Source organism: Peromyscus maniculatus, chromosome X, assembly GCF_049852395.1.
Source record: "Peromyscus maniculatus bairdii isolate BWxNUB_F1_BW_parent chromosome X, HU_Pman_BW_mat_3.1, whole genome shotgun sequence".
Taxonomy (NCBI): Eukaryota; Metazoa; Chordata; class Mammalia; order Rodentia; family Cricetidae; genus Peromyscus; species Peromyscus maniculatus.
Window position 1 is genome coordinate 133,685,823 of NC_134875.1, and position 25,826 is coordinate 133,711,648.

At 40.4% G+C, this 25,826-nt stretch overlaps 2 protein-coding genes across 2 annotated transcripts in view; both read right to left on the reverse strand.

The window, feature by feature from the left end:
* Xk (X-linked Kx blood group antigen, Kell and VPS13A binding protein) overlaps nucleotides 1-20,266 on the reverse strand; it is a 48,968-nt gene extending 28,702 nt beyond the window's left edge. The window contains exons 1-2 of the mRNA XM_006976913.4: nucleotides 19,812-20,266; nucleotides 9,212-9,474 (exon numbers count right to left, since the gene is read on the reverse strand). Of these exons, the coding sequence (XP_006976975.1) occupies nucleotides 9,212-9,474; nucleotides 19,812-20,056 (508 nt within the window). The 5' untranslated portion in view covers nucleotides 20,057-20,266. The remainder of the gene's footprint in view (nucleotides 1-9,211; nucleotides 9,475-19,811) is intronic.
* Nucleotides 4,266-4,780, reverse strand: LOC121825676 (histone H2A-Bbd type 1-like). Its single transcript, XM_042269040.2, has one exon. It carries the CDS (start codon nucleotides 4,706-4,708, stop codon nucleotides 4,379-4,381), a length of 330 nt encoding a protein of 109 aa, XP_042124974.1. The 5' UTR covers nucleotides 4,709-4,780; the 3' UTR covers nucleotides 4,266-4,378.
* Nucleotides 20,267-25,826: the final 5,560 nt, after the last annotated feature.

The window sequence follows — 25,826 nt, forward strand, 5'->3', positions numbered from 1 at the left end:
GTTTTTTCAACTTATAAGAGGGATGTTAGAAAAATTGGCTTTATCTGCTATGTAAGGATTGACAAGTCACAGGCAAAAACGTCAAAGCAAAAGAGTTGCTTAGCCTTGTCTATGTTAACTTGAGTAGGGAAAATAGTGTTAACGTAAGTATAGTTAGGACTCCTTATGCACAGGTTCTCTATCTACAATTCAACCAAATGAACAAAAATGGTAGAAAAATGCATCTGTGCTGAAGAAGTATAATTCTTTGCCATCCCTCCCTAAACAATCTAAAATAAAAGCTATTTATATTCCATTTTCATTGTGTTTTTTATAAATGACCTAGAGCTGACATGAATTATAGGCAAGAGCCAAGTGTGGTAGTGTATGCCTGGAGTAGTCCTAGATACTTAGGAAGCTGAGACAGGAGGATCACTTGAGCTCACAAATATGAGATTAGTTTAGGCAATATAGCAAAGCCCTGTTCAAATAAAATAAATTGAGATAAAATATAGGGGAATATGGGTGTATACTATAAGTAAATATAACACCACTATATGTAATGGACGAGCATGAATTGGATCTTCATATCTACAAGGGACATCCGGGAACCAATATCAGATACTGGAGAGCAAAAGTATTTAAGTTTTAGATTATATGGAAATTTCTAGAGCCCCACTTCTAATTCTCATGGTTCAGTTGGTGAGTTCCCTCATGATATTAGGCAATAAAATTATAGTGTTAGCAGTTGTTATTTCAGTAAATTAAAAAAAAACTTTGTATCTTCCTTTTTAAAATTTTGTTAAATATCTTATAACAGTAATTTTTGAAAAGTGTGATGTATATCACACTTTTCTATGTAGCTTTATTAAAAACATACACACCTAGAAATTAGTATATGCGTCTTTGAAAATATGTTTAGTCATTATAATTAGAACTTTTCTTGGCCAAAATAATCCTTTTCCATTAGTTTTATTATCTTATTGTGCATATCATTTTTCTATTACTATTACATCCAGTTATATTATATTTATTATGCACTCCCACCTGATTGTCTACTTGTGAAAATTATTAGAAGTCTCCGGTGAACCCCAGAGACTTAAGTTTCAGTCATCTCTGAAACTTTTTGATCTATCACGAATAGGGAGAATGGAGAAGAAGAGGATCTGGGGGGATCAAGAAAAATAAGCTATATTTGAAAATGTCATAATGAAACTTAATACTTGCAAGTTAATTAAAAAATTAAAAAAAATAAATTGGCAATTTTTTTCTTTTTTTCTTTTATTTTATTTTACAACACAATTCAGTTCTACATATCAGCCACGGGTTCCCCTGTTCTCCCCCCTCCCGCCCCCTTCCCCTTCCCCCCAGCCCAACCCCCATTCCCACCTCCTCCAGGGCAAAGCCTCCCCCGAAGACTGAGACCAACCTGGTAGACTCAGTCCAGGCAGGTCCAGTCCCCTCCTTCCAGGCTGAGCCAAGCGTCCCTGCATAAGCTCCAGGTTTCAAACAGCCAACTCATGCAATGAGCACAGGACCCGGTCCCACTGCCTGGATGCCTCCCAAACAGATCAAGCCAATCGACTATCTCACCCATTTAGAGGGCCTGATCCAGTTGGAGGCCCCTCAGCCATTGGTTCATAGTTCATATGTTTCCGTTCGTTTGGCTATTTGTCCCTGTGCTTTATCCAACCTTGGTCTCAACAATTCTCGCTCATAGAGAAAAACAATGACATTATGAGGTTTGCAGGCAAATGGATGGATCTAGAAAAAATCATCCTGAGTGAGGTAACCCTGACTCAGAAAGACAAATATGGTATGTAGTCACTCATAGGAGGATACTAGATGTGGAACAAGGATGACTGGACTGCTACTCACATCACCAGGGAGGCTACCTGGAAAACAGGACCCCAAGAAAGACACGGGGATCGCCCAATGACGGAGGAATGGATGAGATCTACATGAACAGCCTGGACATGAGTGGGAGTAATGAAGGGCGAGGGTCAAGGGAAAGAGAGCTTGGGGGAGCGGGAGATCCAAGCTGGATCAAGAACAGAGAGGGAGAACAAGGAATAGGAGACCATGGTAAATGAAGACCACATGAGAATAGGAAGAAGCAAAGTGCTAGAGAGGCCCACAGAAATCCACAAAGATACCCCCACAATAGACGGCTGGCAATGGTTGAGAGACAGCCGGAACTGACCTACTCTGGTGATGGGATGGCCAAACACCCTAATTGTCATGCTAGAAATCTCATCCAATGACTGAGGGATCTGGATGCAGACATCCACGGCTAGGCCCCGGGTGGAGCTCTGGGAGTCCAATTAGTGAGAAAGAGGAGGGTTTATATGAGCGAGAATTGTTGAGACCAAGGTTGGATAAAGCACAGGGATAAATTGGCATTTTATGAGCCTTAAAAAAGAAAGAAAGTATGCTTCCTAGCTCTCTATGGGATGATGAATGTGTGTGGTAGAAATCTTGGGAGTGGGGTTTTAGTACATACAACTAGCTGCCTTCCGAAAAGTAGCCTGAACATGTAGGGACAGGAAAGGACACAGATACAGCTATTTATAAGAAACTAAAGAGGAGGGGTTCTTATCTTCCAAGCTACACATAAAGAAGTCACTGCCCCGAGAAAACAGGGAATGTCTAAGATCACATGGAAAGAGAGCGATGTACTGATTCTGTTGTGAAAGCTGACTAGACTGCCTCTGAGAAGTTCTGTCTAAAAGGCCAGCGGCTGCACAAGGGTGCCTCCCAGGACCTGATGAACAGCGGAAACTTCCAATGTGGACGGACACTCACAGGCAGGGGCAAAGATTGTTGACATACTTGATTTGGGTTCCAGTGCTAAGCGCAAGCAACACTTGAAAGTATAACTAAGAATCCCATGCACTTTCTGGGAAACATCAGAGGCAGTACATACACAGGACAGAAAAACCCTTCAGCACAGGCTCAGCCTCTGATGGCGCTGCACTGCTCTATGACATACACCCTGACAACCCAGAGCCTCCTGCTGAGAGTGGCACTGGCAACCATGTTCACAACTGAAGATATTCATAAGTTCACTAATGTTCTGCCTGAATTTCATGTTGATCAGGTAGCAGCAGCATTTATATTCTATTGTTAGTTTATCAGTATGCCCAAAACTGGTGGCACATGACTTTAATCCCAGAACTTGGGAGACAGAAGCAGGAATCTCTGTGAGTTCAAGGCCAGCCTGGTCTACGTTCCAGGACAGCCAGGACTATGTAGGGAGACCCTGTCCCAAGGGGAAAAAAATAGAGAAAGAAAAAGAAAATAATATAGAAGCATATATACATGTATTCCACTCAACATCTTAGTACTATATCTACTCTTCCGTGTAGAACTCCTTTTAGAGCAAGGCAGAAAATTTCAAAAATCTGAAAGAAAACACAGACTACATTTTCTACTTTGTATATTTCCGTCTGCTTTCACTGTCACTGTTGAGTGCTCTGTGAACACTCCTAACCCTTGAAGCTCACGGCAACAGTGTGCCACATTCCATGGTCTCCCCTCTCCCACGGCCATCATCTTCTGACCTGAAATCGTACCTCCAATGAAGCCTTTCCTACCACAGTCCATGTCTTCATCCACCCCTCTCCAGCCAGCAGCTTTGCCCTGGGAATCCAATACGCCTGGGAGGTTGAAGCCAAATTCTTGGGCTCCCAAGCCTTTCCATGCTCACAACCTCCCAGGACGGCGTCTCTGCCCTCTACCACAGCCAAATCCTCCCACCAGGGCTACCCGTATTCACACCTCACCAGGAACCCTTTCTCTCAACGGGACCTCTACTTTCTCTCCTGACCACCGCCTCCCACCAAGACCACTGCCCACACAGTTCCCATTAGAAATTTCCCCTGGAGAGGCAGAACCAGGCGAATCTCTGTGAGTTCGAGGCCAGCCTGGCCTACCAAGTGAGTTCCAGGAAAGGCGCAAAGCTAACAGAGAAACCGTGTCTGGGGGGGGGAGGGGGGCGGGGAGCCGGGCGGCAGTGGCGCGCGCCTTTAATCCCAGCACTCGGGAGGCCGAGTTCCAGTGAGTTCCAAGTGAGTTCCAAGTGAGTACCAAGTGAGTTCCAGGAAAGGCGCAAAGCTACACAGAGAAACCTTGTCTCAAAAAACCAAAAAAAAAAAAAAAAAAAAAAAAAAAATTCCCCCGGAAATCAAATCCCCCATACTGACCACACCTCCAAACCCACCACCACCCTCCTGGGTGTTTTTCTATCTCAAAATGACAAACCAAAAGGAGTCAGAACCATTGGCTTCAGTTTAGATGCTTTAATAGCAAGTCTGATTAGCCCCCCAGGTAGTCGACCCCGTGACTGGTTGAGGCTGAAGAGGTAGTGGACTCTCCAGCCTCGGAGACCCAGGTATCATCAGTCCTCGTCGGTTTCTGGTGTCTCATCGTCCACAGATTTGTTGTTCTCTTCGAAGAGTTGGTGGAGCTGCTCGTTGTTCTGTACCACTTGATAGACGTGCTCTGGGCTGATGCGCTTCTTGCCGCTCACGTGGGCTTCTTCGCCAGCCAACTCAAGGATGTTAGATGTCAGGTACTCGAGTACACCAGCTAGAAACACGGGTGTAGATGAGCTCAGGCGCCGGGAGTAGTTCCCCTCTCGCAGGAAGCGGTCTACCCGGCTAACAGGAAATTGAAGTTTGGCTCTTGTGGAACGGGAAACGTTCCGTCTTCGCCTTTTCCCGGCCATGGTGCTTGTTCGATGGGATTGGTTCAGCTCCACCTGTCTTCTGGCCTTAGGTCTCTCAAAATAACCAAACCTCTTAACCGCCCCTGTATTTATCTCTGCTCAGCACAAAGGGTCTTTGTTACAACATAGACTTTATGATCTCACTAGTGTCCACTGAGCTCTGAGGTTCAGTGCAGAAATATGCCCATATTAGGAAATTTCTCACCTTTTCATGTGTGTTGTGTATACATGTGCGCATGTTGGGCGTGTGTGTGTGTGTGTGTGTGTGTGTGTGTGTGTGTGTGTGTGTGTACTGAAGTTGATATCTGGAATCATCCGTGTTCACTCTTCTATCTTATTTACTGAGACAAGATCTCTCAATCCAAGCGAGAGCTCACCAATACAGAGAGTCTTACTAGCCACCTTGCTTGAGAGATCCTGCCTTAGCCTTTCATAGCTGGAATTACAGGCAAGCCTGTAAGCCGACCTGGTTACATTCCCTTTTTATGGGAACTCTACTTGGTGTTAATGTTCTGAAAAGATCTGTGTCAGTGGAAAACTTCTGCCCATGGGATGCAACTCCAGGTTATGTATCAGACCCTAGTTTTGCCTCAATTTACATAGTCACCTCAATGTTCCTAATGAGTATTCCTGTTTCTATTTTTTACTCTTCTTTGAACTGCTCGTCACATTTGCCACTCCATTTAACATCTGCCAGATATTTGCATGTTAAGTATTTATTTATTTATTTATTTGGTTTTTCGAGACAGGGTTTCTCTGTGTAGCTTTGCGCCTTTCCTGGAACTCACTTGGTACTCACTTGGAACTCACTGGAACTCGGCCTCCCGAGTGCTGGGATTAAAGGCGCGCGCCACTGCCGCCCCGCTCCCCGACCCCCCCCCACACACACGGTTTCTCTGTTAGCTTTGCGCCTTTCCTGGAACTCACTTGGTAGGCCAGGCTGGCCTCGAATTCACAGAGATCCGCCTGGCTCTGCCTCCCGAGTGCTGGGATTAAAGGAGTGCCCTGCCGCCGCCACTACCGCCGCCGCCGCCGCCGCCGCCGCCGCCGCTGCGCGGCCACCACCACCCAGCTCATCATGTTAAATATTTAACAGGTGTTCATATCTCTTTGAGGATTTTGATTTTTACCTTTTTAGATAATCTTACTACCCATTTTGGAGCACATCCACACATAAACTTAACTGATTCACTTTATACTAGACACTACAGCCATTTCAAGTTCAATGACAGAAATGTACTCCCATGCCTTTCTGCACTTCATGCGAATCCTATACATCAACAGAACATTTTTTTAAATTTATTTTTACCACATATTAATTGTATAAATTAATGGGTTTTGTTTTGATATTTCCATTCATACGCATAAATTTTTATATTTATTTATTGGAGCGCATGAATGCTATGACATGTGGGAGTCGGGGAACAACTTGCAGGAGTTGGTTCTCTCTTTCCACCGTGTGGAGGTCACTGGATGTAGAGACAAGTGCTCTTAACAATCAAGTCACCTCTCCAGCCCTGTTTTTTTTTTTTTTTTTTTTTTTTTTGGTTTTTTTTCGAGACAGGGTTTCTCTGTGTAGCTTTGCGCCTTTCCTGGAGCTCACTTGGTAGCCCAGGCTGGCCTCGAACTCACAGAGATCCGCCTGGCTCTGCCTCCCGAGTGCTGGGATTAAAGGCGTGCGCCACCACCGCCCGGCCAGCCCTGTTTTTTAACTCTGTTTTTACTATTTTGTTTTCCCGATTTCTAGTTTTGTGTGCTGTTTTTTTTCCTATCCCTTTACAGTTGATGTTATTCTCCATTGTGAACAATAATGGCTGACAATTTTCTGATTTTGTTTTATTTTCTTTTAAGATAAAGTTTACATAACAAAATTTACCATCTTAGCCAATTATAAAATTTGGTGTTTATTTGCAACATTATGAAATTATTAGCATCCCACCATGATCACTGCCTATACTATTCCTATGGAAACTGCTTCCTGGAAATCAGATTCAAATGTCCTTACAGTTCTCATACCTCCCAGTCCTTTACACAGTAGCTTTTAGGTATTACGAGGCCTGATGCCCCAGTCTGGTCTCAGATTCTTATAGAGACATGGATGACCTGCCTCTACTCCCAAATGCTGAATTATAGGCAAGTGTCACCACCATACCTAGTTTATTCTGTGCTAGTGCAGGAGATCAAACCCAGAGCTTCAGGCATGTTGGGCAAGCAGTCTAGCAACTAAGTCACAATCAAGACCCCCACCCCTTTTTGAGACAGGCTGGCACCAAGGTATCTTAGACTTACCTTCCTGTCCCAAGTGTTGTAATATAAGTGTGCACCACCACACTTGGCCTGTGTGGTTCTGGGGACTAAACTCAGGGCTTCACGCATGCTAAGTAAACCCTCTCCCAACTGAGCTAGGACAAATTCCTAGTCCCCTTTATGTTTCTTCTGTTCTTTTGTCTTTCTCTTCCTATGGTACTGAGAACTGAACTGAAGGCCATGTGCATGCTAGGTAAGCACTCTTCACTGACCCACATCGCTAGTCCTACCTTCTGACATCCATTGAAAACAGATTTATCTCCCTTCACACACCCATTTCAATATTCCTTCTTATATTCCCAGGTCTGTTCTTCGGTCTATCTTTTGAGGTAGTTTTAACATCTTCTTTTTCTCTAACGATCTACATAGAATCTTTATATTTCATTTTGTGAAAATTCTAAATCTTAAATAAAAAAACATACCACAGAATCCTGCTCCTTGTCCAGAGAGCTTCTGTGACTACAACTGTGGCAGGGGCCTGGAAACTCTCTTAGCATCTCCTTTGCTTCGCCGTCATAGCTACTTAATCATCAGTCATTCCTTTCCCATATCTTTAATGCTGTTCCAAGAATCCATTATCACTGTCACCTCAGAAACTGTAGCAACCCACTTACTTACTTATTCCTTCCCTTACTATTTTCTAATTCATTTCCCAGAGTACTCATTTTCTAATACTAAATCTGCTTATGACACTGTATTGCTTAAAACTCAACAGTGGCTTCTTCCCACTGCATGTGGATTATTAACACTTGAAATCCCAAGATGCTCTATATTGTTTTTCCTTCATCTAGCTTCTCTGCCTCATTGGACATTTTTAAATATAAATCTAAGTTCTGCAAAACTTTGACTCATTTCCAAGCTTGGTTAGAATCCACACAGTCTCCCTAACTTTTACTTTGCATACTTTATCAGAAGTAAAATAAATACATGATTAATCATTTATTTCATGTCTGTCATTTTCTTCCAAGGTAACAGGAGCTGTCTACTTCATTAACCCTTTATCCACAGAGACAAACACAGAGACTAGAACACAGAGCATACTCAATAAATCCTCATTGCAACCATGAATGAAACCACACTAATCTTAGCGCATGGTTCCTCTAGTAGACTGTAGGTGATTTCTCTCTTCACGAAGATGAAAAGAACATCATCTACCTCACAGGACACCATGAGAAACAAATGCTATGAGGTTCATCACAGTACCTGGCATAAAATAAGTGTTCATGGAACAGTCTTTATTACAGCCAATTTTATCTCCTATTTAGTACAATAGAGAAGAGTACTCTCAAGCCTGGGCAAGGCAAATGCTAAGCTGTCTGGACCTTCCCAGAGCAGTATAATCTTAGAATTCTAACCTGGGTTTGAGACCAACATATCCTCCAAGATGCCAGTGACTTGATGAAGCTTCTGCTGAAAAATGACTAAACTGAGGGAGTCAAAGGATGGCCACCTCACCCAAGATGAAAGCTCACAGGGACAGGATCTGTTATTTGTTAACTATACAAAAACTTTCTAATAGTACATAACATTATTTATATGAAATAGGCACAATAGACAAATCCATAGCAACCACAAGAAGATTCATGGTTGCTAAGGGCTAGAGCAAGGAAAATAATGACTGATAATGTGTAGGTTTGTCTATGTTCTAAATTTTGGAATCTAAAATGATAGGTAACAGTTATCACTGTAAATATACTAAAACCATTGAATTTGTTCTACAAATTAGACTGCATTAAAAAAAAAGAAACCTCCAGTTATCATGTAGCTGGCTCCATGATTCCTAAGACCAGGTCAGAAAAGATGACAGTTTCACACTTGGAAGCAGTACCAGGCTGTAAGGAAGCCCAAACTCCCCCCACATGGAAAAGAGGTGAGACTCCAAGAACATGTCAGTAAATGAGACTTCAATGAATTCTAGCTCTCACATATTTGAGCCACCTCAGCTGGTTCACACTAGAGTACAGGTGAACTTTTCCTTTTGAGCCCTGGCCAAAATACAAATTCATAAGACACACACCCCCACGCCCCCCTAAAAGTGTTATCATTTTAATTCCCTGGGATTTTAGGTTAGCAAACAGAACATAGATTCAGAACAAATGAACACATAGATGGATTTCACCTGAATAAAAATTGTTTTGCTTCTTAATTTGAACCTCCAAGGTAAGCAGAGATTTTTTAAAAAGCGGGCATACATACCTCTTCCAGTAGTGATGCTCTGCTGTAAGACGGTAATATACAGCTGTAGGGTCAGTTGTGGAGCAGAGCCTAGGAAAGCCTGGATCACTGATGCCCGACTGAAGGCAGAACGGTGGGTAAACATCTTGCCTTCTGCCTGGCCCACCTCCTTCTCAACCTCCTCAGAGAGGCCATCTTTGGGCATCTGCCGTTTCTTAGTGATGCTCACATAAGGTTCTTCATTCTGGTTGGACTGACAGTAGAGGCAGAAGACTTCAAAACACCTATAAATAAATGAATGAGGCATAGAAATGAGTGACTGGCAGAACTCTGTCCGTTCCCAGTCATCCTGTTTTCACTTAGCCTGATTCTCAAACCCTCACCCAGCTACTCTAAATCTCTCCAAATCAGTCACTCTCAGGATCGGTTCTAAGGAGTCAGTCTTCTACAAGCTCTCCAGTAGACCATTGGGAATCAAGTGACATTGAAAGCTACCAAGGCAAAGAAAACAAGACAATGGGAAGTAGTTCACACTCTAGAGCCATAGAAAAATGTTTAGTTTTTCTTCTTGACACACACTAGCTCTGCAGCTGTAGATAAAGCCCTTATATTCTGAACTCTTCCCCTCACTAATAAAATAGAGAAGATACCTACTTTGTCATTCTGCTGTGAAAGAGGACTAAAGGGTAAGGCTGTGTGTGTGTGTGTGTGTGTGTGTGTGTGTGTGTGTGTGTGTGTGTGTGTGTGTGTGTGTGTGTGTTAATGTTCCACATAAAATTGATGCCACAAAGCACCCTAGTAAAAAAAGAATGTGCAGGCTCACTCCTATAATCTCTATACTCTCTAGACTCTAGCGTCTAGAGGCTGGGGCAGAATGATTGCCAAGCGTTCAAGGCCAGCTTGGGCTACACAGTGAGTTACAGATGAGCCTGGGCTACAATAAGGCTGAGAGGTGGTAGAGGAAAGAGGAACGGAGGGAGGGAGAGAGGGAAGGCGGGAACGTGAAGATGAATAAAGTTGGGTATGTGTACAGCACAGAGTTGCTGGTCATTTAGAATTTCTTTGGAAGACCACAACAAATTATCTATTTCTTTATCCTAATAAGCCCATATAGGCCATGGCTAAATTCAAACATGCCCAGAGGTTGGCAAATGTCTTATTTAAGTATTCCGAAGCCTACTCTGGGGACACATCCTTAACTAGTGACTCAAATTTTTCTCTCTAGGTAATATTATAAATAGATATTAATGGAAAGAAAAAGTATTGGTGCCTATGATTTACTTTGAAGCATACATACACACAGAGAGAGCCACATACATAGATGGAGAGAAATGGAAAGAGAGAGACTGAGACTGATTTGATGGATGGAGAGATGGAAAGATACATGAAACAAAATGTTATAGTTGGAAGTTTTCCTGTGTCCCACCTGATCCACATCCACTCAAACCCCAATAAACACACAGAAGCTTATATTAATTACAAACTGTATGGCCATTGGCTCAGGCTTATTACTAACTAGCTCTTACATTTAAATTAACCCATAATTCATATCTATGTTTAGCCACATGGCCTGGTACCTTTTCTCAGTTCTGCCTTGACATCTTGCTTCCTCTGTGTCTGGCTGGCGATTCCTGACTCAGCCTTCTTCTTCCCAGAATTCTCCTTGTCTGCTTGTCCCACCTATACTTCCTGTCTGGCTACTGGCCAATCAGAGTTTTATTTATCAACCAATCAGTGCAACACATTCATAGCACACAAAACGCCATCCCACAGCACTTCCCCTTTTCTGTTTAATCAAAAAGGGAGGTTTTAACTTTAAACTAGTAAAATTACATGTAATAAACAGTTATCAAGCAAGAATTACAGTTATAATATCTAGTCTATTTGTATTTGGCAAAATTAAAGAAAATATTCTATCTACCCTATATTTATGAATCTAAAGTTTCATATCTAATTTATCTTTTATCATAACCAAGGAAAATTAAAACTATCTAGTCTTCAACTACATCAAAGACCCCAGAAGGATATAAAATTACCTAAGTAAACAGGAAGGGCACTGTAAGCAACTTCTAAAAATCTAGAATGACAGAGACAGCTGGCTGCCTGGATAGTCACCCAATATTTCTCTGCAATATTGGGGCATCCATCTTCAGCTTATAGTTCTAGAGTCTCTCAGTTGCTCCTCTTTGTGTTCTGTAGAATGTCTGACAGTTTCTTTTGTGAAGCAGGAACACAAAGGACCATCTTGCCTTGCAAAGTTCAGTGGTCACCTTCCTATGGGTCCTACATGTCCAGTTTATATAACATATTATCAGCAGTCCAGGCAAGAACAGTTTCTTGCCCAAATGGCTATTTCTGCCAAGAAGAAGATGAACTCTACATGGAGTGTCTCTGATGCCCATCTTTTCCTTTGAAATAAATTGGTGCTGCCAGGAGCAGACATGTCTCAATGTCCAGAAAAGTCTAAGTTTTTAAAACATTTTAAATGCCATATTCTGTAGGTCTTTAAAGTGTTTGAAGATTATCTACCTAATTGAATTATAGCTATGTATACCTAGAAAACTTAACTAGCATGACTATAAGTTTGACTACCATAGATAAGTAATTATTAATCTGTATTTCTTAATTATACATTAAAATTTCAAATGAGCTGCACAAATATAATACCTTAAACAAGAGTAGAAATATAAATACAGTATAACAAAATTAACTTTAAATTTGTATGAATAAACTAAAATCCACAGCATTGTAAAATATTTCAAATAAGTTGTTACTCTTCAAAAGTAGATTCAATAATCTACCCTTTTTATCCTATCATATCTATATCCTCTCCTCCTTTTTTCTTTAGAAAGATATTGACTATGACCAATAACAATTTGTAAGCAATCTCTAAACAAATACAAATATCCATAATCCATTTTTTGGGAATGTGGGTATAGTGTTCTAGGCTACTTCCTGCTGATAGAGGGTGCTGTATTCTTATGGGGCTCCTAAGAGAATTAAGAATTATAGTCAAGTCCTGACTGGAATAGTTGCCTTGAAGCTGTTCTGGATGTTGGATCATCTGGAGACCTCTCAGGGGGTCTTCCTTGATCAAACCATATTAGCCTGGAAGCAATCCATAGGTTCTCATCTTCTGCGGAAACAAAAGCAGAACCTCTTTTCCAAAGCAATATATCCTTAGACATAAATTTTGAAATCAAGATAACTTTAAAATATACATATTGATTTAACGCAGTAGCTTTTACAATCAAATGTCTTTCTGCAGTTAAAACTCCCAAAGACAACCTAATCCAGATTCTCTGTGTAATATCCATCTTTATGTGGCTTATTTTTTATATTACTTTTACTTTCTCTTTAAAGATTTTATTTTTTAAAACTTTCTATTTCTTTATATAACTGTCTATATTCCTTTTCCTTTCTCTTCCAAGCCTATGTATATTTTTATACACATTGTAGACTGTTTAGAGGTTTATTTCATCTGTATCTATTTTATTGTGAATCTATTGCTTTAAACTTCAGAGTGGTTAGAACAGAAGCAACAGCCTTGGCTGTTGACTCTGCCCACCTCAGCTTTTGCAGGAATCTGCAGCCATACCACTTAGCTCATGGTGGCTGGCAGCCAGCTCCATCTCACAGGCAGCTGTCAGGAGATGAGTCTGCGCTGCTGCTAGCATGAGACTGTGAGACTAGGAAGCCCAGTGTGGCTCCATTTCTATGTGTTCAGAATCTTTAAGCTTTCTTAGGTCTATGTGGATCAATGCCCAATGGTGAGGTGCCAATTGTAGTTGGAAGTTTTCCTGTGTCCCACCCAGTCTGCATCTGCTCAGACCCAAATAAACACACAGAAGCTTATGTTAATTACAAACTGTATGGCCATTGGCTCAGGCTTATTACTAACTAGCTCTTACATTTAAATTAACTCATAATTCGTATCTATGTTTAGCCACATGGCTTAGTACCTTTTCTCAGTTCTGCCTTGACATCTTGCTTCCTCTGTGTCTGGTTGGTGACTCCTGACTCAGTCTTCCTGTTCCCAGAATTTTCCTCCTCTGCTTGTCCCACCTATACTTCCTTTCTGGCTACTGGCCAAGCAGCATTTTATTTATCAACCAATTAGAGCAACACATTCACAGCATACAGAACAACATCCCACAACAAAATGTTAATTATATAATCTAGGTTGTAGGCACTTGGGTGTAAAAGTCAATAAGATTTTCCTCTGCATGTCTCAAAACTTACATAATGAAGTGCTAGGAAAAACAGATTTTCCCTTGGGTTTAAAGATTGACTTTTATGCCCTAAAACATGCACTTTCATAACAATCTTACAATGCTGCTAGATTTTATGGCTTCATTGGGTTTATTGAATGTTGTTAACTTAATAGTATCACCTGGAGGTATCTATGACAACCTAAGTACATTTATAATTCAAAATAGTAAAATAAAGCCTTTCTGATGCAGTAAGTGAACAGATTTCATGATTATTACCTTTGTTCACTTGTTTCAGGGGAAAGAAGGTATGTGGTTTGTGTGTCAGAGGAAGTCTGTCTACTATCTTGTAATACATAGTCAACCAAAGATGCTTTAAAATTTTTCATCAAGACATGACAGTGTAGTCTAGTTTTTTTGGAAGAAAATGATAATACTTAGGTTTAGTTCATGAATTCAAGCCCAACACCTCCAAAATTTAAACCTTTCACTGATGAATGAACACCCCTTAAAACTGTTGGACCATCAAAAGTGGCAAGTTGAAGAAGACAGAATCAAATGGCCATGGTATTTATTCTCAAAGAGGTGATGACAGCAGATGTACTTTACTAAGATAGCTTGAAGACTCCCACTCCATTCATTCAGAGATGTTCACTATCTAGATGGAATAATGGGACATACATAGAATAAGTACAAGAATAAGTATAATATGCAACAAAACAATATTTATGTCATACTTTTGGTTCACATGATAGTTTCTAATATACCAGTTCACAAATCTTACTGAAAGAATTTAAACCAACATCATTTCTAATAGCAAATTAATGGGATTATTTGAGAGATCCTCAAAATGGATCTCTCTCAAATGGTGAAAGTCTCTCCCAAATTATCCTCTGACCTCCACACATGCATATAAACACAGATACACAAATATACAGTCATATTAAAAAAGTTTTTAAAAATTAATCCTGGGCTTGAGATACAGTCTACTTAGCATGTATTAGGCCCTGGATTCAATACCCAACACATTTAATTTATTACAATTAAAATACATTTATTATATTTAATAAAATATTTTATCATATTTGATAAGGGAAGCAAACTTTAAGAGAAAACTTCACACATATAAATGTATACAAACTACACAAAATTACACATACACATAAACAGTGGAATTACAGAACTGAATTATATTGACTCAAAAGTGACAACTGTTAAATAGAAATTGTGTAAACAAGTTGTTAAACTACTCATACCTTGGTTAGACTTGATGGGGATAAGTAAATTTTGAAATTAGCAAACTGTTGAAATTCGGGCTCATTTTCCCTGACAGCTTACAATCATAACCCCATATACATACTAGTAAGGATATAAAACAAAAGCCTTAAGAATTCTCTTTAGGCAGTCGAATTAAAGGTCTCATTCTCTTCACTGTGCAAATATACTTTCTGTTTCTCTGTTATTTTAACAAATATTCTTTACTTGTGATATAAAAGTCAAGCTTAGAGCTTTTAAAGAACAAACTAAACAAAAGGTAGAACATGCTAAAAGCTACTCTATGAGATGAATGAAGGAACTAAGGGCTTGTAGAAAACTGCAGTTCTAGCCCGGCAGTGGTGGTGCACGCCTTTAATCCCAGCACTTGGGAGGCAGAGGCAGGCAGATCTCTGTGAGTTCGAGGCCAGCCTGGGCTACCAAGTGAGTTCCAGGAAAGACACAAAGCTACACAGAGAAACACTGTCTCAAAAAATCAAAAAAAAAAAAAAAAAAAAAAAAAAGAAAAGAAAAGAAAAAGAAAAAAAAGAAAAGAAAACCGCAGTTCTATTGATGTTTGAAGGGAAGTTTTGAATGAAACTTCAGAGATCAGCCATGTAAATGAAAAATGTTTCCAGGAAAAAAAAAAAACAAACTAATGGCACAGATAGCTCCGATGGTGGAGCCTCTCACAATCCACCGCTTTTTCTAAGTGATACATTGTCCTTTTTTCCCCTTTGAGACAAGAGTCTCTCTATGTAGTCCTGACTGTCCTGGAACTCACTCTGTAGACCAGGCTGGTTCAAACTTACTCTGCCTCCCTAGTGCTGGGACTAAAGTCATGCACCATTACACCTGGCATATCTTAACAATGCTTCAAACATCGTATCTTATAAATTTGTGAACTGTCCCAAGACCTCTTACTACTACTAAGTAGAAAACTAAGAAACAAACTACTGCTGTTTTCTTAAAATTCTGCCAAGACTTATGTATTTTTTCCTATTTTGTTTAGAGTTTGTTTTAATTGTTGTTGTTTCTCTGCATGAGCTTCTTGAATAAAATCACCCAAGGTAAGGGCTAAGGATGTAGCTCAGTGGTAGAGGACCAACATCCTTCATAAAAATTATTCAAGGTAGTGCTTCAGTATCACATATTCCATGGCTCAGGAACCTTTGTGTAATGTAAGTATTTTAGGCTCAACAGGCCAACAGGGTCTCTGCAGACAAACAATCTATAAAGAAATGACTATATGAAGGAGTGACTATAGCTGTGTTTCAATAAAATTTTACTTACTTATTTCTAATACAGAAACAGGCGGTGGCATGATTTGGCCAGTGGAGCATAGTCTGCAGACCCCATGATGATCCCTGCTGTAGATACTTAGTAATTTGATTGACCTTTTTTCACTTAGTTCCATTTTCAAGCGTAATTCATTTGTCAACCATAACAGCAGTTTGTTCCCTAGGTAAAACTAGGCATGTTGATGGCAACACAAATAACTTGAGGTACCAAGGACTCTAATGAAAATACTTTTTCCAAAGAAACATTACCATCTCCTGTAAGCTATATTATGTTCATGTGAGACGCATGTCTGAGAAGCTACATCAGAAAGTTATGCTGGTTAAATAGAAAATATTGTGAAACCTTTGACAAGCCACTTGCTTAATCTCCTGAATCTCAGTGCCTGGACTGTAGAAATAAGACTGTGCCAGTTAGCTCACAGGGTTTGACTACAGAGGGAATTAAACAATGCATGTGCTTTGCAAAGGAAAGAAATGCTTTTCAAATGTGGACTTACTATTTTAAATTACTTTTAAAGTTCCCTATAGAGACATACTACTATGAATTACTTTGCAATGTTCTATAACAAATTTAGACCGTTTTAACTTACATCTTGTTTTTTGGTTTTGTTGTTTGTTTGTTTGTTTGTTTGTTTGTTATGGTTTTTCGAGACAGGGTTTCTCTGTGTAGCTTTGTGCCTTTCCTGGATCTTGCTCAGTAGATCAGGCTGGTCTCAAACTCACAGAGATCCACCTGGCTCTGCCTCCCGAGTGCTGGGTTAAAAATCTAGATTTTGTTCACCTCTCATTTTGTCTGTTAAACTGTGCTAGTAATAACGATGGGGGATGTCCTGAAGTCACTCATCTATATTGACTCCTCTCAGTTATTTAATGAAAGTTACCATAACTGTGAGAAGAATAGGAACCAGGAGGTAAAAGACAGTCTCCCTTCTGTTTGTTCAGAATATCTAGTATAGCTGAAAGTAAGATTTTCCTTCAAATTGGAAAAGGGGGTAATTCAAGACACTATCCAAAGTTCATATTAGAAAGCACCATAGAAACTGTAGCTATACATTTAAATATAAGACTAAAAGTATAATAAATAAATGATATAAAGAGTTCTACCAATGCCTCCCTGAAGGAAAAGCTCACTCCCATAAGTGAGCTAGCAGTTTGAGTCCATACTCATTAGTGTAAGGTATTGCAGACCGCCATTTTCCCCATACTGAGGAGCTGCCATAGGGATTCAAGCATACTAAGCCAAGCACTATACAGAGTAAACTACTGTATGTCACTTTAATTAGGTCATCATATGAACTCAAAAACAGCGTCTACCTAAAAATGGTAGTTTGGCTACCCTAACTTGAGTAGAAGAAAACTGTCCCCCAAACTTTAAAATATTACTAAAAACCACTGCTAAGGGGTAAATGGGAGAAATTATTGTGATTCCCTTGTTTGGGGGAATAATTTGATCTTTCTGAAAAGCTGATGAATTAAGAGTTCAAATTAGATCCAATCATTAGGAAGAAATCCCACTATTTTTTTAAGTCCTGTTAACCAAAAAATAAAGAAATTTCCCTTTCATTTGTAAGCTAAGGGTCTTGAAACTACATTTTGTGTATCTCAGTTCAAAGATCATGGGTCCAGTACTTCCTTGTCAGAATATGAAGCTCCTTTCCTTAATAAAGTTTTAAAAAATTACTGTGATAACTGAAGAAAACCAAAAATTCATAATAAAGGAGAAATTTGTTATATGTTCATGTTGAGAAAAAAACTAAACTCACACTCTGCCACTCAGTACTACTGTTTTTAACATCTTAGTATATTTCCTTGGGCTCTAGTTTATAGTTGCCATGCTGTTTTTATATGTAATATTCTATTAGCTTTGTCAAAGAAACACTTCAAAATGACAGCAATGAGAGAGGATTCTTACTTGCCTGGTTGCTCTGGTTGTTTGTTTTTTTATTTTGTTCACAAATGATCAAACATTTAAAACTTTAAAGATGGAACTGCTGATAAAATGTACTGCACACTCTACTTTCTTTTCCAGAACACAGAGAACACAATGAACCTAATTGCATTTTGGAAGGAAGCCTTGGGAACGTGTTCTGGAGCCTCATTTGCCTCATGTATAAAATGGCGACAGGGACTGGGGGAGCCCACAGCAATGGTGGAACATTGGTTTAGTAAGCCTAAGGCCCTAGGTTCAACTCCAGCACCAAAATAATAAACACACAAACAAATGCTGTGAGCACAGTTGCATGTACTTCATGGCAAGGAGTCAGTCAGCTAAGGCCTGTAGGTAGGAACCAGACCACTTAGCACAAGCAACTTTTGAGAATTCTCAGTTCCCCAAGTCACTCCACCCAAATAGGAGTTTTTCCCCCACAGATGACATTAAATGATGAGTGCCTTGTCTAAAGTCAAATCTCACTTAGTTTCTTTTTTTTGCTTTGTTTTGTTTTTTTGAGACAGGGTTTCTCTGTGTAGCTTTGCGCCTTTCCTGGAACTCACTCTGTAGACCAGGCTGGCCTCGAACTCACAGAGATCCACCTGCCTCTGGCTCCCGAGTGCTGGGATTACAGGCGTGGGCCACCACCGCCCGGCTCACTTAGTTTCTTGAGCAGGGGCACTAGCAGGGCCATGGCGCTGGCTTAAGGACATGGGTTCTCTACCAGCTAATTGATTGCAATGCTTTCTAAGTACCCCACCCACCTATTTTTCTGATTCCTCCCTGTCAGGACACCAGTAACAGTTTCTCACTATTACCAGCATATGTTTCTTGTCCTTTCTAGGATTCTCTGTCTCTTGAAGGATGGGAAACCTGTTTACCAAGTTTGCCATAACTGTGTTAAACTGCAAGTCAGTACAGTAAGCTAAAAGGTTGTTTAAAATGGCATGCAAAATTTTAATATTGTGAACATTTTAAAAATCTGAACATAAACGTTTACTTTGGTGTTTCGTCTAGTAAGATAAAAGATATGAAAACGATATATTTAAATTCCCTTCAAGTTCTGAGATTAAAATCGAGTCTGTTTCATTACTGTGTATTTCTTCTTGCTTTGTGTTCATAGAGTAATTCTTAGGGCTAAGGATATACTTCGATGGTAAGGCATTTGCCTATCCAGTACCAGGCCCTGGATTCCATCCACAGCACCACAAACTGCAACAACAATAACTTTTCCCCCCAGAAATGACATTAGTAGTTTTTCTTAACACAAAGCAAGTTCCTGTCTTCAAGGCACATCGTGTCCCAGATTTCATGGCTATATTAAAAATTGGGCAGAATTAGAAGATATCGCTGGTACTACGTGTGTTTTCACTCTAGACCAATGTTCATCACTCCAAGAGAAAAGTAGAGTGCATGACTTTCTAGACTTCTGTATATGAATTAAATAATTTTTAACAAAGCGCTTAGAATAGTACCTGGTGCACAGTTAAGTGTCATGTGTTTGATAAACTAAATTAAATGATCCATAAAGGCTCTGACTTTAACCGTGCTTAGAGTAACTTCCAAAGGTTTGTTCTATGACCACACAAGCCAATCTTGCCGAAGGCCACTTGACCACAGAGAAAGCATTGTATTTTTATGAGACCGAAAAAGGCAAAGACTGCTGCTCTTTTTGGTCCAATTGAAGCAAACATTGGCAATTCCATATGATGGCTCCCAAAATCCAGGGCATCTCAGTTTTGGTGCCACTCTGGGACCCTGCCACATGCTGGAGACTGGAATGGTGAGGCTTGGGAAAGCAGGGCGGGTCAGCCCTGGTCCTGGCCACCTGTCCCTTGCAAGAAGGCCTCTCCCTCAGCTGAGGCAGTAAAAGGGGAACGGCCAGGGGCTGCGGCCTAAGGGTTGGTTCTGGGTTCTGCACGCACCTGTACAGGGGCCCGAGCTGCAGCAGGTGCATCAGCAGCACCAGTGGGCGATCGCGGCTGAGGTCGCGGTGGACGAAGAGGAGCGTGAACTGCACCAGAGCACAGGGCATCAGGGAGAAGAGCAAAGTCAGCGCCTGCCACATGCGATCCCCGTCCGAGCGGTAGGTGCTGCTCAGGTAGAGCGCTGCTATGGTCTCGGCCACGAACAGGAACAGGGACGCTAACACCGAGGCCGGGAATTTCATCTCCGCGCCTCAGACTCGCCCAGCGGGTGGTGGCGGCGGCGGCGGCGGCGGTGGCAGCGGTGACGGTTCCCCGAGCGGATCCCAGCATGCCCGGCCCCGATCTGCTCGAGAGCAGCGCAGCCCGCCGAGGGCACGATGGCCCGGCCAAATGGGCCGCGCACGCTGTAGCCCGGCCTGGGGGCAAGTCACACCGGGGAGGGAGTGGGGTGGGGCGGGCAGCGTGGCCCCGCTCGGACACGCCCACGAGCACCGTGCGCAGCCGCCAGCGCGCGCCTCTCAGCTCGCCGCGCCGCCTCCGTGGAGACTGTTCCGGGCGGGCTGCGAACCAGGAGCCTTCTGACAGCTGGTGCCCAACCAGCAGCCTGAGGTCGCCAACCAAGCTGGCTCGCGCGAAGCCTCTGAGTCCTAGGATTGGTTGTTCTGGGCTGTCTCCAGTGGCTTTGATAAGCAGTAACCAGCAGAAACCAGAATTGGGGGTGGGGGAGTCTGAATTCCTGATCCACTGTCTAGTTTCTGAGCGGAAGAAACACCCGGTCAAAAGTTCAGATTTTCCTGCCATTCCAAAATAGCCAGAGCCACTGAGATGCTTTTCAGAGAGCAAGTGTCTTGTCATGCACTCGACATACTGGGAAATACGGTTAACTTTTCAATGTAACCCTTGAGCGTGTCCTTTGTCTTTCTAGTACAGAATGGGAAGGAGCATCAAAGGAGTTGTGGGAGCCAAAGTTTTCCTTTGCAAATCAAACTGCCTACAGAATATATTGCTGTATAGCTGTGACTAACTCATGACAGGTCAAAGACCAGAGCCTAATAAGGAAGCAGTTTCTAGCCCAACACATACCTCTGTTGGTATGCCAACACTAACACAATTCTTTTTCACTCAACTGTTTATGTTTTAAAAATTAATACAGTGCTCGCTTCGGCAGCACATATACTAAAATTAAAAATTAATACAATATATTTTGAACATATTCTTCCCCTACTTGACTCCCCCATCCTCCCTACCCACCCAACTTCATGCTCTCTCTGTCACAAAAAAAAAACAACAAAAAAACCCTAAAATTAACATCAAACAGTAAGATAAAAAATGTCAAAACCAACAAAGTGAAACAAAAAGTGCAAAGAAGAAGAAGAAGAAGAAGAAGAAGAAGAAGAAGAAGAAGAAGAAGAAGAAGAAGAAGAAGACGACGACGACAAACATGGAGTCTGTTTTGAGTTGGCCCCCTACTCCTGACCGTGAGACCTGCCCTGGAGTGTGGCTAAGAAACTCACTGACACTCAATTGGAAAAAAAAACAGAATTTCCCCTTCCCAGAACCTATCAATTGCAAATACCTTCTTGGTTAGAGATTGGAATTTGTGTCTCCTTCCTTTTCTCAGGGCTAGAGTTGATCTGGTGTTAACCTGTGCAGGTTCTGTGTATACTCACTGAACTTTTGACAACCTTCTGTGCATCAGGATGGAATCCCTGCTCCCCAACACACACACACACACACACACCCACTCCTTCACACCTTCTAAGATCATTTTCCATGAAGAAGTTGGGTGATTTTAATTTTCAGGCATCTTGGGCATTTTTCTATTTTGGAAAATGATGTAAATACAAACAAAATATGAAGATTCGTAAATCTCAACAAGAATGAAGATAGAGGAAGAGGCCAAGTTGAGCTGTTTGACTTGGTTGTTGAAGTGACATGGGAAAATCTATTTATAAGGGTTGAGGGGGGAATTCAGCCAAGGCCTGAGAAGTACCAGGCCCTTTCTCCAAAAGGATTACGAATGCCTATTTATAGAACCCAGCAGGCTACCATGTCCTGGATCCAGATACACACAGTCACAAACAGAATCACCAGCAGCACTCCACAGAGTATTTGTGTAATATTTTATTTGACACCATAGTTAGCTTTAAAGGGAAATTAACAAGTAGCTAAGAGTAATTAATGAGAACACAATAATGATTTAGCATCAGATTTTAAGGCAAAGGATTATCACAGGTTTTACATTATTAAGTGGACCATATTGTGGAGCAGGGGGACAATAAGCCAGCGACATCATTTTAAACACAATAAAGTCCAATTTGTGGCAGATTATTTTCTACAGTACAAAACTAATACAGAAAACACATGGGAAATATCACAGTGTTTTGGGTATTATAAGAGCAGTTAAAAAATAGTAAGGTGCATCACTAAGTTTCGGAGTCAGTCTTGCTTCTGAAGAGATGTCATTACACCATGCAGTGAACTGTGAGCGAACCCCCTCTGTGAATCAGAGGCAGATTCAACTGACAGGTGGCCTTCCTGCTCTAGGAACAACAGATAACAAAAGCTAAACTCTGGTGAACATTTAAGGTGATCTTTCCAAACTATCGTTGGTCATTTCACCCGTGAGAACAGAAACATTTACAGCTTCATTTCCCTGCCCTACATTTAAGTACATTTTCATGAAAAATCAATATCATATATTGCATTCTACTTCCTCACTAGGGCCAAAATACTCACTGTGATGTTTTTTAAAAATATGGGTACACAGTAATAGACTTATAGAAAGTGATGTTTGGGTAGAATAATATGTAATATGCCAGAATACTTGATAATTTTGTTTTATTATAAAATATTATAGTATAACATTTTTTAATATAGTAAAATGATTAGCAAAATGTTCTGCACTAAGATTAGAACTGCTACTGACATATCTTTCAAAGACCTCAAAGTACCCTAAGGAAATATAATACTTAGCGAGAAGTCAAAGTACTGGATTTTGGCAAAAAGGCATTTTTACAAAGCCTCTCAATTGGTGTGCAAGTATTTCAAAATTTTTCTTATATGCAAGAGATAACTGGGGTTGAATTTAATGTTAATAAAAATGAAAAGGATTTTAAAGTACTATTAACTGATTCCTATCATTTGGTTTATTTTTATACTTTTGTTTTACTTATAACTGTGGAGAAATACAGAAAAGAGCACAACTTTGTTAGTACTACTAATTTACTGAGCAAGTCTTTGAAATGAAACTGTGGTTGTTTGTTTACCTTAGCTTCAGGTAGGAGGAAGCTGTCAGACTATAATGACAAGTTACTAGTTGGGCTATTTCACTGGTTTGCTGCTTAGGAAATGTACCATTAGGAAGATGAACTTTTTTTTAACCCAATGATGATACAATGATATTTTTATAAATATGGCGAACTGTGCAAAATGAAAACCCTCTTGGTGAAGTAGATTCTATTCACTCTAGTATGTGATGCTTGACCAGTCCCTACTTTATGGCTTTTCAACATGTTTCACGGATTCTACAAAATCCATCTTAAAAATTCTGTTAGTTTGGTACCACTACATCCAAGAGATTAAAACTCAGTCCTGTCTTCCAAGAGCTCCCCAATCAGTTTCAAGTTGGGAAAGTTCTTACCTTATTATAGACTGGACTTTCCTTTACCAGATTCTGAGACCAAACTATTACACTTCAAGTGTTCCACTCTTATTCCTGGAACATCTATATAATACAAACAATACTGAATTTTCAAGAGCAAAAGGAGTCTACTGCTGCTACAGTCTTCAGAAGACACCTCTAATATTAAAATACTAAAGTCCTAAAAGACACAGACAAGACTGATAATTTGAATCAATCTACTTATTTTACTATATCCACATATAAGTATTACTACATTCAACTTGAACCAAATTCAGTGACACAATTTATTTTACTGGCAATTGCCACTTACACCTAGATACTAAAACATCAGGGGATGGTATCAGACATCCCACTAAAATATGTTGTAATAAGGTCATTTGCTGAAGACAGAAGACCAGTATAGAGTTTTTATGTCTTCTTTAAACTGATTGCTAAGTCACAGCTACTTCGTACACAATGCAAGATTATATATTGAGGAACACATCACACGCAAAAAATATATGAAGAAAATTTCAGCAGAACTGCATTATTCTATATTTATGAATTGTTTACACATACACACAGGTGTTTCTCCCCATCTCAATTCTTTTCGAGTGCCTGTCATTTCTGAAAGCATAAGAGGAGGGGGTGTATTAGGGCACTTCAGAAAGATCTAGGTCTTTATGTAAGACCCTCCAGTCATCGGCTAGTTTCATTTTAGTAAGTGGTTATTCTGTAACAAAAGAGCTATGTTGCCTTTCAGGTGAATCTGAATACAAGGATAAGTCTGTTCATGTACACCATACAATTCACCAGCCTTCCTTCCACCCCAATGCGAAACAAAAATACAGACTTGGTATTTCCATTTAAATAACTTTTCAAAGCTAATTAAGAAGGGATGAATAACAGATACCCTAAAAGGAAATGAAGATGCAGGAAATCCTGCAGATGAGAGACTTCGTCATTTGTGAGGGGAACTGGATGAAAAGGACAAGGTTCAATATTTAAAGAAGATGAAATGAATATTCTTTAAAATCCTAACAGCATCACCCATGAGGTCCCAATTCATCAACACTTTCAATTTATAAAATAAGGGGAGTGCACCTCCAGTCAAAGACTTATGACCACGGGCAAAGTCCGTGTAGGAACTACTTTGGTTTTTATTTTTTATGACACTAAAAACATATGACCAGTCCCATTTATGGAGTGGAAGCAAGATACATGTAGCCATACCTCATTCTTATTGCACAGGCACTCTTGTGGCAGCTTGTCCTGGCTGGACTTGTCATCAGACTACAGAATAGTCCCAATTCTGGCTGCTAGTGACCTTGAGGTCAGCCCGTCTATCCAAAGTGGAGTTAAGTCTCATTGAGCCCCATGCTCTTAGCTGGGAACAGATGTGGACAGAGATATGGAGGAAGTCTGCCTTCCCAGGAGAAAAGAGGTCATGCGTGTGATTAAACAGACATAGAAAAAAATCCATTATCAGAATGAGATATTTAGAGACACATGCTGAATTGAAGGTGGTTTAGGATTAGAGAGACTCCAGGAAGCAAAAAACAAAAAGTTGATAAGACTATACTCATTGTTAGTGCCATTAAATGCACATGTTCAAATTACCTTCAGATGCTGAGCTTCGGTAAGTAAGCCCCAAGCCCTGATCCTGCCTTCTCACTTGCTTTCCTAGCCACATTTATGCTAAGATCACATGACCTTGGTAAATTTGAGGCTATTAATTTGAGACATAGTAAATAATTTAAAGGAGGCCTCACAATTCAATTCCTATAGGCAACACACTTCTGAGGACCAAATTAACATACGGATCAAAATCAGTGTTAAATTATCCTATTTCCCAGTTCATTTTTGCTATATGCTTACAGCCTGGCTGACCCTTTTCTCGAGTTATTGGCACCACAATCCTTTATTTTCAGTTAGCAAAATAAATATTTGTGTTAAAGAGAGCTTCTAGGCTACACCACCCATTCCTCTGTAGGAAATTCTTTCAAGTCAGACCTTCTGAGGCACAAACAGCACAGTCAGAATTGGTGGTAGAATATAAAATGTATACACTTGCATTTTACCCATCTAGTGTCCTGGACCTCAAGCTTTGCATCGTCATATGACATGTGTTTGTTTTGTTTAGTTTTTAAATGTTAACTGAGCATAATTTTCTATGTACATAGTAGGAACTTAAAATATGGAAACTTTTTTAAATAATAAAGAACCCTACAAATAACTCCTATGACAAGTCTATGAATTAGACAAGGCACCTAACTACATACAGTGCCCCAAATAAGTGGCAGAAAAAGGCTTTGGGATTTCTAACATGGTTCTCTTGGCATTACTGCTTCCTTTTAATTGTGTATTTTCATTTATGTTTTTTTGTT